This window comes from Sarcophilus harrisii, chromosome 1 (assembly GCF_902635505.1).
Source record: "Sarcophilus harrisii chromosome 1, mSarHar1.11, whole genome shotgun sequence".
Taxonomy (NCBI): domain Eukaryota; kingdom Metazoa; phylum Chordata; class Mammalia; order Dasyuromorphia; family Dasyuridae; genus Sarcophilus; species Sarcophilus harrisii.
Window position 1 is genome coordinate 157,191,876 of NC_045426.1, and position 13,898 is coordinate 157,205,773.

The 13,898-nt window shown below is 39.4% G+C and overlaps 1 protein-coding gene across 4 annotated transcripts in view; it reads left to right on the forward strand.

The window, feature by feature from the left end:
- The first annotated feature begins 2,283 nt into the window (after positions 1-2,283).
- MAST4 (microtubule associated serine/threonine kinase family member 4) overlaps positions 2,284-13,898 on the forward strand; it is a 786,570-nt gene continuing 774,955 nt past the window's right edge. For 3 of the 4 annotated variants that reach the window (XM_031965783.1, XM_031965810.1, XM_031965801.1), the window contains exon 1: positions 2,285-3,160. In XM_031965783.1, the coding sequence (XP_031821643.1) occupies positions 2,762-3,160 (399 nt within the window). In that variant the 5' untranslated portion in view covers positions 2,285-2,761. Of the gene's footprint in view, positions 3,161-13,898 lie in introns of all 4 variants that reach the window. The other variant, XM_031965792.1, reaches the window with a different exon arrangement.

The window sequence follows — 13,898 nt, forward strand, 5'->3', positions numbered from 1 at the left end:
AAGATATCATATTTTCAAATCTCACTATTTAATATAATGGGCAAAATTTGGGAATTTTCCAAATTTCCAAAATCAAAATAAAATAGCTTAGCTGAAAGGACCTTTTAACTCATTATTGAAGGATTCTAACTTCTAGCATTGCTTCTAATATTGGAAGCCCTTAGTTATTGTCGAGATTTTTCAGTCATGTCAAACTCTTCATTATCCTATTTTGTTTTTTGTTTTGGCAAAGATACTGGAATGGTTTGCCATTTTCTTCTCCAGCTCATTTTACAAATGTAGAAACGGAGTCAAACAGAGTTTAGTGACTTGCCCAGGATCATATAGCTAATGTATTTGAGATCTGATTTGAACTTAGGTCCTCTCAACTCCAAGACTGGCACTTTATTCATGTGCACACCTAGCTGCCCTGGAGGCCTTTTAGTGATCTTGTGATATAACAAGATAACAGAAGGCTTGGAGAATATCAAGGGACTCAGTGCATTTATTTTTCTAAATGGTTGAGGAAATTAAAATAGGATGAAAATTTTTGTTGCAAAGAAAAGTGACAATAAAAATGTTGAATTAACTGATTTGCTTGGTTCTTCAAAATGCCAAAATGATTACAATAAAATATTCAAAGAATTGAATTCTACAAACATTTATTAAGAGTTTTTTCCAGCTAAGCATTCAAGTAGGCCTAGGATATTTAAAAAAAAAAATTGAGTAAGACTTAGTACATTGTTTTCAAGGTATTTGCAATTTAGTAATTTTTAAAAAGTTTCTTCTTTGTCTAGTCCAGGAATCCCCTAACTATGCATACTGATAGATTGACTTCTCTTAATGTATCAAGTTACATTGCCAAAACTCAGTGGCAATGAGGACAAAAGCAGTAGTGGAAAGCAGAGAGAACTTGGAAAATCGGGGTTTGATTCTAAGAGGAGACCCTCAAATAAGCAACCCCTCTAAATTTATTAAGCATTTACAAAGTGGGTGGTATTATGCTGAGATCAGTTAACTCCCTTCTTCTCCTTCCTCTCCCAAAGTTCTAAATGAGTTTACTTGTTACAAAAGAAATAACATATGCCCAAATAAATAGAAAATGTATGCATAGTAATTTGGATAAGATGGTGTATGACTGTGTGATCCTCAGCAAATCACACCTTTTTAAAGCAGTAGTTTCTTGATCTTTAAAATGGGAATAATCGTACCAGGAAGACCCACTTCACAAGACTGATGTGAATAAAGTAGTTTAAAAGTTATAAAATGTTCAAATGAATTGTTGGTATCTATGATTTAGGGCTGTTCTTAATTAAGAAGTTGATTGGGAAAACTGATAAGGAACCCGCTGGGCTTAATCATTCCTATCCTACTGTCACGGTTAAGTACCTATACTCGGTGGTAACTCCCCGTTCCTCTTGCTACTGGATAAGGACTGGAGAATCAATCTACCTTTGGCTTCAGAGTGAGGATGTTAATTATTGTTTTTATTTTTTAAAAAGCAACGACAAAAGAGTGTGAAAGGGAACTCAATGGAGGATCCAAAAGCGCTAGCAAAAGGCAAATCTTGATGAAGGCAGGGAATTGTTATCTACCTGAAACAGTGGGATTTTAGACCCAGGAAGGGGAGGGAAGGGATGCTGGACAGCGTTATTCCTTCTCCAGAAAATCTGAGCTACCTTTAGTTTATTCACTAACTTGTGGTAAATTGTTTCCAATGGACTGCCCTCGAGGTTACCCTCATAAGCAGAGATGGAAATCCAGCTTTTGGAAAGCTCCTCGAAATGGGGAGTTCCAATTTTCACTAAAAACTGGCTTCTTTCTTTTTGATTCGGTATCCAAAGTCCAAAGTCTGGCCTGCCTTCGAAGGTTTTTCTCCTGGGCCTCGGGCAGAGAATTTCCCCGCTGCTATGATGAGCTCCAGACCTTGCACAGGAGCTCGCAGGCACCCTCTGCCGCTTCCAGGACCGGCCAGCAACTTCTTTCACAATCTTCTTCAAGTTTGGAAGCTTCCCTCAAGTGTCTTGGCTCGGGTCCACCCGCCTCCTGTCTCCAGGCTTCCCCAGACCTCCAAGTCAGCCAGCCTGGAGCTCCGGGCCCCCAGGACCACGGCGGAGCCCAGTCCCGGACCTCTCCCGGGGGTCCCTCCTTTCCCCGCCTTTACCTGACGCCCGCCAGCCCGCCCGCGGCTTGGGGCGAAGCAGCCTCCTCCCACCGCCGGCCCTTCCATTGGCTCGGGCGGCTGCCCGTCTCCCCCGCCAACCCCTGCTCGGGTCCGGAGGCAGGTTTAGCCAAAGGAGCGGCCGCTGCTCCAGCTCCAGCTGGGGCCGGAGTCGCGGGAGGAGAGAGCAGGCAGAGCAAGCGGGCGCAGGAGGAGGAAACCGCGGAGCGGGGAGTCGCTGCTGGCGCCTGCTTAGCATGTCCCTGCGCACAGGAGTCCCCCCACGACGACGACTACGCCTCCCCAGCCCCGGCACCAGCAGCAGCAGCCACAGCAGCAGCAGCGCCACCGCCGCCGACTCCGGAGCAGCAAACTTGGCGGCGGCGTCTCCCCGCCCCGAGCTGGCCATGTAGCAGCCCGCGGCAATCCCCCCTGACAGCCGTGCGCTCCTCTCCCCACCGGGCCAGGGGGGAGAGAGTGAGAACCAGCCCGAGGCGAGGCCGTGTAGCATGCACGCCGCCGCTGCGGGCCCCTGACGTGGGCGCCCGGAGCCGTCTCCGGGACGCGGGGACAGTCCCCTTCGGCCAGTGCCGAGGCTGCACTTCGGGGACAGCGAGGGAAATGGGCGAGAAACTTTCGGAGCCGCCGGAGCCAGTGCCCCGCCGCGGCTGCAGTAGCAGCAGCAGCAACAGTCAGATCTCTGCTCTGGCTGCAGTTCCCGCCGCAGCCGCGTCCCTCTGCACCTCCTCTTCTGAGTCCTCTTCTGGCTCCGAAACTCTGTCAGAGGAAGGGGAGCCTAGTGCCGGGACCGCCGCTTCCTGCGGCCAGCGGCAGCCGCCGCCGCCGCCGCCGTCTGCTGCCCCGCCAGCCCCGGGCGCAGAAGGGCCGGGAGTAGCCCGACGGCGGCCGCAGTTGGAACCCCAGGCGGATCGCGGTGCAGCCGGGCAGCCCGCGAGCCTGGGAGCCGTGCTGCCTGGGGCGGAGAGCGGCGGCGCTTCGCAAGAAGAACAAGATGAAGAGGTGAGGTTCTCTTCCTTCCCTCTCCTTCCTTCTCCTTCCCTTTCCTTCTCTCTCTTTTCTCCCCATCCCTCTCTTTCCCTCTCCCAGTTCTTGGACCCCGCACCCTGGCAGCGCCTAACCCGGAGCGAACGTTGCCCCGAGCGTGGAGGGGGGAGGGAGTGTTACGCGAGTGGGGGGGGGGCAGAATGTTGCACCGCTTAATGGGGAGGAACCTCTGCTAGTTGCCCCACTCGAGGGTTGGGGGCTCTGGCGGTCTTTCTGACGCCCAAGGCTCTCCAGCATCCTGCTGTGGCCAGGGCCAGTGGTGCTGACAGTTTTGGGGGGGAGGTGGTTGGTGCTCACTCTGCATTGGGGGGTCACTGACTTTTTTCTATGTATCTCTCTGGTTCTTAACGTGTGTTTACAAGATGAGCTTATATGCAGCTTGTCATTTAAAGACGCCGTTTAACATCTTTATGTGTAGACGTACACATATGCATATGATCTACGTGTATATGTACCCCATCCCCCCAAACTGAATACTGCTCCGGATCCTTGCTTTCCCTTAGAAGCTCCAGATCGGCGGGAGAGTATGTGATGTGTTGTGATAGTGGGTGTGTGTGGAGGAGGTGAGGGGGCGGATGAGGGAGATCGGGCTTAATTAAGGAGGCCAGGGGATGATGGGACGTTTCTTGGAGCCTAGGGAACACAGCTGGCCTTCATGGGAACTGCTCTGACCTAGCCGCTCTCGCCTAAGTCGTGGGAGTTTTTTGCTCCGGAAACTTCTCCCCCCTTTTTTCTCTTCCTCTGTCCTGGTGGGTGGAATCTCCGGGCAGGTGGCTTGGTATGCCAATGTTGGTGTTCTGGTTGGAGAACTGGGTATGGCTCCTCCTGTGTAGTGTGGAGAGGTGAGTTCCCAGGCATCCATATGACCATGTGCTTTGTTTGTGCAGAGGATTTTTAAAAGGGTATCTTTGTAAAAGACTTGCCATTTCGGAAGAGGCTCTCTTTGATCCGTTTGGCTTGATATGCAGCTCTTGGCTTTTGGAAATGATGTTTCTACAAAATTTATGTTTCCATATCAGATTAATTTGATGGTCCCTTGATTCTCCCAGCTTCTCCGACCTGCCGGGCCTCCCATGTAGTCTTCTTTGATTTGATGACTTTGGAATGTATCTGTTAAGCTTGAGACTAGGATAACTTTAAAGTTGTTTATAAAGGGGATCTCTTGTGGGAAAGTTGGCTTGATTAGATTAGTCCATTACATTCTGAACTTTTCGAGGGTCAGGACAATTTTTAAAGTTTTTTTAAAATTTCTAGACTTTCCACAGTTTTGGTATATAGGAGGTGTTTAATAAATGCTTAACTTGATGCTTAGACAGAGCAGTAGATATAACTGTGACCATAAATTGTCTAAAAGTTAATTTTTCAGGCCAAGATAATATTCTTTCCATTTTTAATCTCTTTGGTCAAATGGATAATTGTGCCTGACAGAGAAATAAAAATCAAAGATTTCCTGAGGTCCATAGACAGAGAAATTAACACTCTAGTTTCCCCATCCCAGGAAACAACTTTTATTTTGGCCATGGACTTTTCCAAGGAAAAGAAATTCTTACTGCATGTGCACACAACTGGGGATGCCTGGAGAGAAAATAGTCTCTACTCTTCAAGAAACTTACATTCTATGTTGAGAGATAACATAAACCAGAACATACAAGAATAATTTAGTAGGTAGATGGTAATCTATTATTACTTGACATTAAATTGTATATATCTTCTAAGAAGACTGACCAAGTGGTTTCTGGACAACCAGATTTTTTTGGGTTGCCCTAATATGGACCAAAGTCCTGAAATTGAACTGGTATCTCTAGCTTTCCATCAACCTACTCTTTGGGTCTTGGTTTTCCTCCTCTATAAAATTAGGTATTTGGACTAGGTGATGGATGTTTTATTGTACTGTATTCTGAATTTTGGAGTAGATGGACTCAGACTTGGGATGGGATCAGCCATCCTTACGCTGGACAGAGTTTTGTTTTGGTTTTTTTTTTTTTTTTTTGGCCTGGGGAAAAGAGTTCTAAGAAATATTAGCTCTAAAGTTTATCTTGGTTAGCCCTGGAGTACAAAAGAGTGCATATTGGTTCCAGACTGTGTACTAGTTGATGTCTGTTGACGTATCCCTAAATCCTAATTTATTGTTGCAATTGCATAATTTTAGGACAAGATCATCTGATCCATCTAATTCTTAATCTTTTTATGTGTCATGGAACCCCTTTGGAAGTTTGGTGAAGCCTTTGGACCCTTCTCAGAATAGATTATGAAGGAAATGAAAGATTAGATGTAAATAAAGATGCCATTTTTCCCCATTCACACTCACCTACCTTGAACCATGACAATCTATTCTAAGACCCCAGATTAAGAATCCTTAATCTAATATAATCCCATAATTTTACATATGAGGAAACGGAGGCCAGTGAAATTGACTTACCCATAGATACATGAATAGCACATAACAACCATCTTTTGATTCAATCAATTATTTTCCCCCTGCAAAATCTTCCTTTGACTGATCAAAATCTGTGTCTTTGTAGATGATTTGTTGAATTATGATGGTCAAAAAAAATAAAAATAAAAAATACAAGACTACAGGTGGCCTGTTTATCTCTTGGTGATGAACCACACTACTCCACAGGTGGCTGGCTGAGAGTTTAGATAACAATCAGTTATCTTTGGAACTCTCCTTGAAAATTTCCTATCTTGATAGGACTAGATGGACCCTGTGTTTTGCTGGACCCTGTGTTTTGCTACTGCAGCCCTTGAGAATCAAGGTCACCTGCAGCACAACAGAATAGTTTTGTAGTGGAAGATGATTAATATTTATTTTAGAGTTTTCTTGTATTAACCCTGTAGTAGGCTAGTGGTGGTCATGTCTTGTATTAACCCTGTAGTAGGCTAGTGGTGGTCAATGTCGTCTGGTGGTTAATTCATAGGACTGGGGGTCAGGAACCTCTCACTTTTGATTTGTTTTTCTGTTGATTTATTGCCTAGCCTTGGGCAAATTTTCTTGTATTAACCCTGTAGTAGGCTAGTGGTGGTCAATGTCATGGTCTGGTGGTTAATTCATAGGACTGGGGGTCAGGAACCTCTCACTTTTGATTTGTTTTTCTGTTGATTTATTGCCTAGCCTTGGGCAAATTGTGTTGTACTTGTGCTGTAATCTTTTTGAAGTAGGGAATAATGATAACTTATTTCATATGGATGTCTTGTGAAAGTTGATTGATGAAAAGAGAAGTGGAAAGATTAGCTTTTGTAGTCTGTGAAATATTAACAAATTTGATTTAAAAGGATACATGTTAATTATATAATAGTCTGCAATATTGTATTAAGGACCTAAAAACTACTTAGGCAAAGAAATCTTTTGTTCTGAAAAATTGGGTACAAAACTAAAAATGTGAGTAGTTTTTTTTTAAAGTAGGCTCTATGCATTATTTTTAAGGGAAAGAACAAATTTCAGTGTTTATTCTCCAGCTCTTATAATTGCATTTCTTCATTCCTGTTAAAATTTTTAAATGAGAGGAAACTTCTTTGTGTGGACAGTTGTTTATTTGCCACTATTTAGTGGTCTTATTAGAATACATTTGGAGGTGTTTTTATCTGCTCAGGCACAGGTAGGAGTTCAGCGATTAGGAAATTAGTGTAATCTGAAAAAAGGAACAATTTTTTTCTAATATAAATTTTGCAATACGTAAGATGTTCTCTCAGATTCCTAATAAAAATATCAAAGTCTAGTTTTGAAGGCCAACTTTTGGAAATTCTCATAACTTAGCAAATCTAATCATCACTAGAAAATTTAACATTACTATGTTGTACTTGAAAGGCTTTTCAACAAATTATATTTAAGAAAGTCGGCAGACATCCAATAATTCAATATTTTATTTTGTTATTGTCAATGGAATTAAAAAAAACCCTCCAATCATTCTTAGCTTTAAAAATAACATTTTAGTTTTACATGGCACAGATTCAAGTTTTCCTGTACTTCACATTAAATACATAAACCACAGCTGGCGTAGTTTAAATTTTTTATTTAAATAAACTGTGTTTGACCCTTACTACTTGTCCCTTAATCTTATGGATTTGAGGTTTGTGAGAAAGGGGCATTCTTCCTGGTAATAAAGATGATTACATTGGGAAAGTCTTACAGTAACTAACTATTTTGGCTCAGAAAAACATTTTTGACATCTGCTTTTGGCTGAAAAAAAACCCGATTATACCACCTTTGAAAAGAACTTTACATATTGTGGCTTGGATGAATATCAAGCTTCAGACTTTGGTAAATTATGATGCCTAAACTCTGTAGGTCTCAAACCAAGAAGTTAAACAACTCACACTTGGAGAAAGATGAAAAAAAATGCCTTAAGTAGTTTTGCCAGCTAGAATGGAAACAGAAGTATAATACTAAGGAGACACCTTGCCTTATTGATGCTCTTGTATGACTGACCAGATGGCAGAAAAGGGCTTTGATGGCAGTTAAAAGGATATCACCTCAAGATAAAATGGATTATTTATACCTGACTCTGTTTTCTGTTTTCTGGCTGATGGCAAGAGCAGTTTGGATATGGCTTTAAATCTTTGTCCTTCCATTCCTCACTCAATAATATTTTGATGGTCTAATCTATTTAAAGGTTTTTTGGAGCTATCCAAGACTTGGAACTGATAGCATCAGAAAGAGAATGAGGGAAAACTACTGAAATTCACTGCTATTTGGATGCCTTCAAAAATTGCAAATAAACTTGTTGAGTAAAATCTTTGGGAATCTTCTGAGCTCTGCTGAAACAAAACTTTTTTTGGAGGGGATGAAATTCACAAATGCCAATTGTAATGATGTTCCCAACTTCGTTTTACATAAAAATTAATATTTTGGAATATGAGAGAATTACTTAACAAGTATTTTTCTAAAAATGTATTTTGGTGTTGTTTGATGGGATATTACCTTTTATAGATGTGCCCAGTGTCACAGCTTGCAAACGATAATTAGGTAAGTTTGGAGCAGATAGACATGTTTAGAATCACAGATCTAGTTTCCTTATTTAACCAAAAAGCTAAGGAAAGAAAATGAATGAAGACCTAGCACTTATTCCTTTCTTTTATGGATGTGGGATGGGAATAGATGAATCACTGTTGTCATTTAAGGTGATGAAGTGGGGAGTACTTCTTTGGGAAGGATTTGGCCCAAACATTTGCTCAGGAAATATAACGAATTACTCATGAAATTATTTATCTATCTATCTATCATGAAATCTATCCTTTTTTGGGAGGAGTGAGGCAATCGGGGTAAAGTGATTTGTCCAGGATCATCTAGTATTGTCAAGTGTGTGAGGCTAGATTTGAACTCAATCCTCAAGATTGCAAAGCCAGTGTTATATTGGCTGTACCACCTAGCTGCCTCCAGACTTTATATATTTTGAATAAGTAAAGATGATCTTGGAACCCGATTGTACTTTATAAGATCACCTTTAGAAAGAAATGGGGTATTTTTAGTTTAAATTTTGATTTGCTTTAGAAATAGATTGAAGGACTAGTTCATGGGTTTAAAGATCTGTAAGGGTACATATGAATGCTACTTTTCATTGTGACTTTTTCTTAAGACTGCTATTGTCCTTAATGCAGAATATTAATGGGTGGACAGGTTGGAAGAGGGGGGGGTAGTGTTGAGGTGTGGGTTGACAGATCGACAAAGCTAAGTTACCATGAAATGCTTGTTTCTGTTGTAAGTTCCAGGGGAATCACTTAGCTTGAAATCATTCTGAGGGGGAATCGTTCTGAGATTAGTTCTGTCAATTTGTGGAACCTTTAACATCTGTGTACTTCCTCAAATTAGGAGAAGAGAGATGGTCTGAGATGAAAGATTTATTATATAGGGGAACTTTAAAGACCAGTCTTCCCAGTTTCCTTCCTCCCACCATTCCAATATCAGTCATCAAGCACTTAAATACCTGATGAGTGACTAAGTAGATAGAGCAGCCTGCCCTTGGGTCAGTGGGACTCATTTTCCTGAGTCCAAATTTGGTCTCAGACACTTCATACTTGGTGATCCTGGACAAGTCACTTAACCCTGTTTGTCAGTTTTTTCATCTGTTAAATGAGCTGGAGAAGGATATGATAAACTACTCCAGTAACCCTGCCAAGAGTACCTAGATAGGATCACAAGGAATTGGACATTGCCTGAAACTACTGTATAACAGCAATTATATTGAAATTTAGTTATCAGATACGTGACTATAATTTCTGTTACTTAGGCTGAAATTGGTGGATTGGTTGAGCTCTTGAATTCTGAGCTAGCATCAATATATTGAATGAGTGGCGAATGTAAAGGAAGTTGTCCTTCCTAAAGAGAGGTATCTTATGTCAAGTTGGGAAAAGAGTTAAGTTTAAACTTCTGTACTGATGGGCAGTAGCCTTTGTGAGTGGATGCTATATTTCCAGCCTGAAAGAGATAGGAAGACCTAGTTTCCTATATTGGGATATCTTGATGTGAAGGAGAGAGCTGGGTGATATATGTAATAAATGATGCTCTGTGGAGAAGAAAATGATATGATATCTTTCATTCCAAGAGTGCTTCTGTAATTTATTATTACTTAGTTTTTTATATACTGTAGTGATCTTCCCCTGAAGAACTTATGTCCTTTTAATGCCTATAAATCTGTTTGGAGCCAACCTGTCAATATTACCCTGATTTTATATATGGAGAAACAGACCTAGGAAGAGTAAGTCAGTGGCAAGAGTGGCAATAGACAGAAGTTCCCCAGTCTCTTATCCAAGGGATTTTTGCAACATCTACTATTTTGCTGTGTAAACATCTAGTGGTCCCAGACAAGCTACTTATTCATGAGCAGTCAGGTGTATGAAATCTGGTGTATCACTTTTAATTTAATTTTTTTATGATACACAGACAAGTTTTATGGTGTATGGTTCATTAAGCCTTCTATTAATACATACACACTCTCTAGTTTATGGGACTCTTGCTTGCTCTTAGTGATCATTTATTAAATAATATCCTAAAACAGCCTGCATACATTTTAAATTACTAGTTGCATCTATCCTTTCCATTGTCAGCTATATTATAGGACCACTGGTCATGGGTGCAACCCTTTCCTTCAGGTATGATCCCATAATTCTAGATAGAAATCATTTATTTCTTGTTCTGTGAAGGAAGTGACAAAGAACTTATTCAAAGTAAATGTCTATTTCTGCACAGACATGTAGAGCTTCTGGCCTTTTAAAAAATGCCCTTCCAGGACTTAAAGCAGCATACTACTTAGTGATTTTGAATTAGCTCACTTAACCTATGTGAGTCCCAGTTTCCTCATCTGTGAAATGAGGGGTTTAGACTTGATGGGTTCTGAGAATCTAATTCCCAATCTATGATCTTTTGATTTACCATGAAAAGTTTTTTTTTGTTTTGTATTAACTTTTAAAAACATAGCTATAATAATAATAGCTAGTATTTATATTGTGCTTCAGAGATTTCAGATCTTCATTTAAGTCCCATGAGATGATAGTCCTAAAAGATAATATAACACATTGCCTGGCACTTGTAGGTTCTATATAAATATTTATTACTTTTCCCTCCTCCATCTTAGAGATAGGGAAATTGAGGCTCACAAAGCTCAGAGTCTGAGGCATGAATTGAACTCTCCTCTCCTCTCAGAAGATAGTGCTGGGCCAGACCTGAGTTTAAATGTGATTTCAAACACTTAGTAACTGTGTCACCCTGGGTTAGTCATTTAACCCATTCACCTCAGTTTCCTTATCTGTAAAATGGGTATAATAAAGAACTTACCTCTAAAGGCTTTTGTGAAGATCAAATGAAATATTTGTAAAGCACTTAATGGCACAAAGTGCTCATTCCCTTCCTCTTCCCATTCCCCTACTAAATCTAGTATGTAATTTACTATACACTACACTTGTGTAAGTTCATAGCTATCTAAATCATATCTTAAATTTATGTGCACAGATTCCTTCTTGCTCAGTATCCTGAGCCTTTCACGTTATTTCTCCAACATATTCATCCTAAAGTTGATCTATGCTCAAGACTAAATGGTCTAAACTTTGAAAATAGTAGAAAACTGAAGGGAGGGCAAGTAGAAGTGCTGATACAATTGATGTTTTTCCAGTAACTGGCTTTAAATTGCAATGTAGATAATGGCAATTTGGCATTAATACGTAAGTTTGGGGAACTCTAATTCTTGATCCTTATTCTTATGCCTGAAATTTTCCTGTATATCTAATGGAGGGCAGGTTTATGCATGGGCCCAGTTTGCTTCTTTTGTATATGCTGTGAAGTTTAAATGTGTTTATATGAGTTGTATGGGTTCAGTACTATCCTAGAAATTGCTACATTTAAAAAAAATCATGAATTTGAAATTTGATGGTTCAGAACTTGCATAACTTGAGAATGCTGATAATTGTAAGTGTGTAATAAAGAGATTCTACTTTTCCACCTTTGCCTTTGATCCTTAAGTTTAAAGTTGACCAGGTGATGAGCATTTTGAGCCTAATTGTCTTTTCAAGCATCCTCCTGGCACAGATGTTTAATCTTTAGTTGCATTGTATATATATCCTATAAATATGGAAGGGAGAAGAAAATTGGTAATGTAACATTTGTGTCATTGTGATTATCTATATGCTTAAATATCAATATATTTCCATAATAGAAATGTTTCTATGTAAATTTATCTCTAACTTCTAATTTGTAATTTTTTGATCTATTGGGTTGTTTTTCTCCTTTTGGTTTTGTATTAACTTTTTGTGAGTTAAACTCAGTATTTTCTTTAATGATTATCTTTGAACACAGGAATAATAATAATAGCTAACATTTATTATGCTTGTAGGATAACAAAGCTCTTTTATACATAATTTCATTGAATCCTCAAATACCCTACTGAGGTAGGGGTTTCATAATTTATATTATGCTAATTTTTTTAAATTCAGAAATTTTAAATTTTTTCAAACTATATTTAAGTATGGAAATTTAATGTACTTGTGAAGAACTATCTCTTGTTAATGATTGATTTTGCAATTTCTTGTACCAAAACATGTGAATTTTAATTTTTGACTTTCTGACTTCTGTTCATTTCTAGAATACTGTGTTTAGTTTTGGGAGCTACATTTTTAGGAGGAATGTTGTTAAGGAGGAGGACAACCAGGATGTGCATGCAGGATTCTGGTTTATGCATGCAAGGATCTATTGAAAGGATTGACCTGCTGATTCTTCAGAAGGGAAGACTGGGCTTAGGAGAGAGAGGTGGGATATCATAGATGCCCTTGAATTTGAAGGGCTGCCATACAACTTTGTGTATACTCAATTAGGGAAATAATTTAATTATTAAAGTCAGGTTGTAAAGTGCATGATTGTATATGAGAACAATTTATATTCATATAACATTAAAGAGATTGGCCTGCCAAAATTGTGACAACTGAAATGTTCTTGTTTGAAATCACTTCTCTGAAGTGTCACCTCCTATGTACTAAAGCCATTCCTTATTAATCTCCCTTGCTTATGCCTAAGTAATCATGGAAATAAGACAAACAAAAATACTTTAATTTACTAGAAGATTAATGTATTATTTCTGGGTATCAGAATGTTTGGGAATAAAATACTTTGGCTAGTTGAATATTTTGGTTCATTGAAATTTTTTTTTTTAATTTTTTTTATTTAATAGCCTTTTATTTACAGGATATATACATGGGTAACTTTACAGCATTAACAATTGCCAAACCTCTTGTTCCAATTTTTCACCTCTTACCTCCCACCCCCTAAATGTCAGGATGATCAGTAGATGTTAAAATATATTAAAATATAACTTAGATACACAAAAGTATACATGACCAAAAATTATTTTGCTGTACAAAAAGAATCAGACTTGAATTATTGTACAATTAGCTTGTGAAGGAAATCAAAATGCAGGTGTGCATAACTATAGGGATTGGGAATTCAATGTAATGGTTTTTAGTCATTTCCCAGAGTTCTTTTTCTGGTATAGCTAGTTCAGTTATTACTGCTCCATTAGAAATGATTTGGTTGATCTTGTTTGAGGATGGCCTGATCCATCAGAACTGGTCATCATCTAGATTGTTGTAGAAGTATATAATGATCTCCTGGTCCTGCCATTTCACTCAGCATCAGTTGTGAAGTCTCTCCAGGCCTTTCTGAAATCATCCTGTTGGTCATTTCTACAGAACAGTAATATTCCATAATTTTCATATACCACAATTTATTCAGCCATTCTCCAACTGATGGGCATCCACTAGTTTCCAGTTTCTAGCCACTACAAAAGGGCTGCCACAAAGATTCGTGACATACAGGTCCCTTTCCTTCTTTATAATCTCTTTGGGATATAATCCCAGTAGTAACACTGCTGGATCAAAGGGTATGCACAGTTTGATAACTTTTTGAGCATAGATCCAAACTACTCTCCAAAATGGTTGGATTCGTTCAGGTTCATTGAAATTTAACCTGAAAACCCTGATCCATATTTGTTGCTTAAATTTTTATATTAATACAATTTTCTTGCCTTAGTAAATGCAGCATAAAGAACACATTTGACTCTTTGAGGATCTTTGTTGTATTTCAATATCTTAATACTCAGTGCTTGTTATTTCCATATATTACTGATAGATATGATACAGATCTGTAGTTTGGAGTAGAGAAAAATCTCTATACAGAACTGCAAGCAAAAAAAAAAAGAATGAAAAGATATTT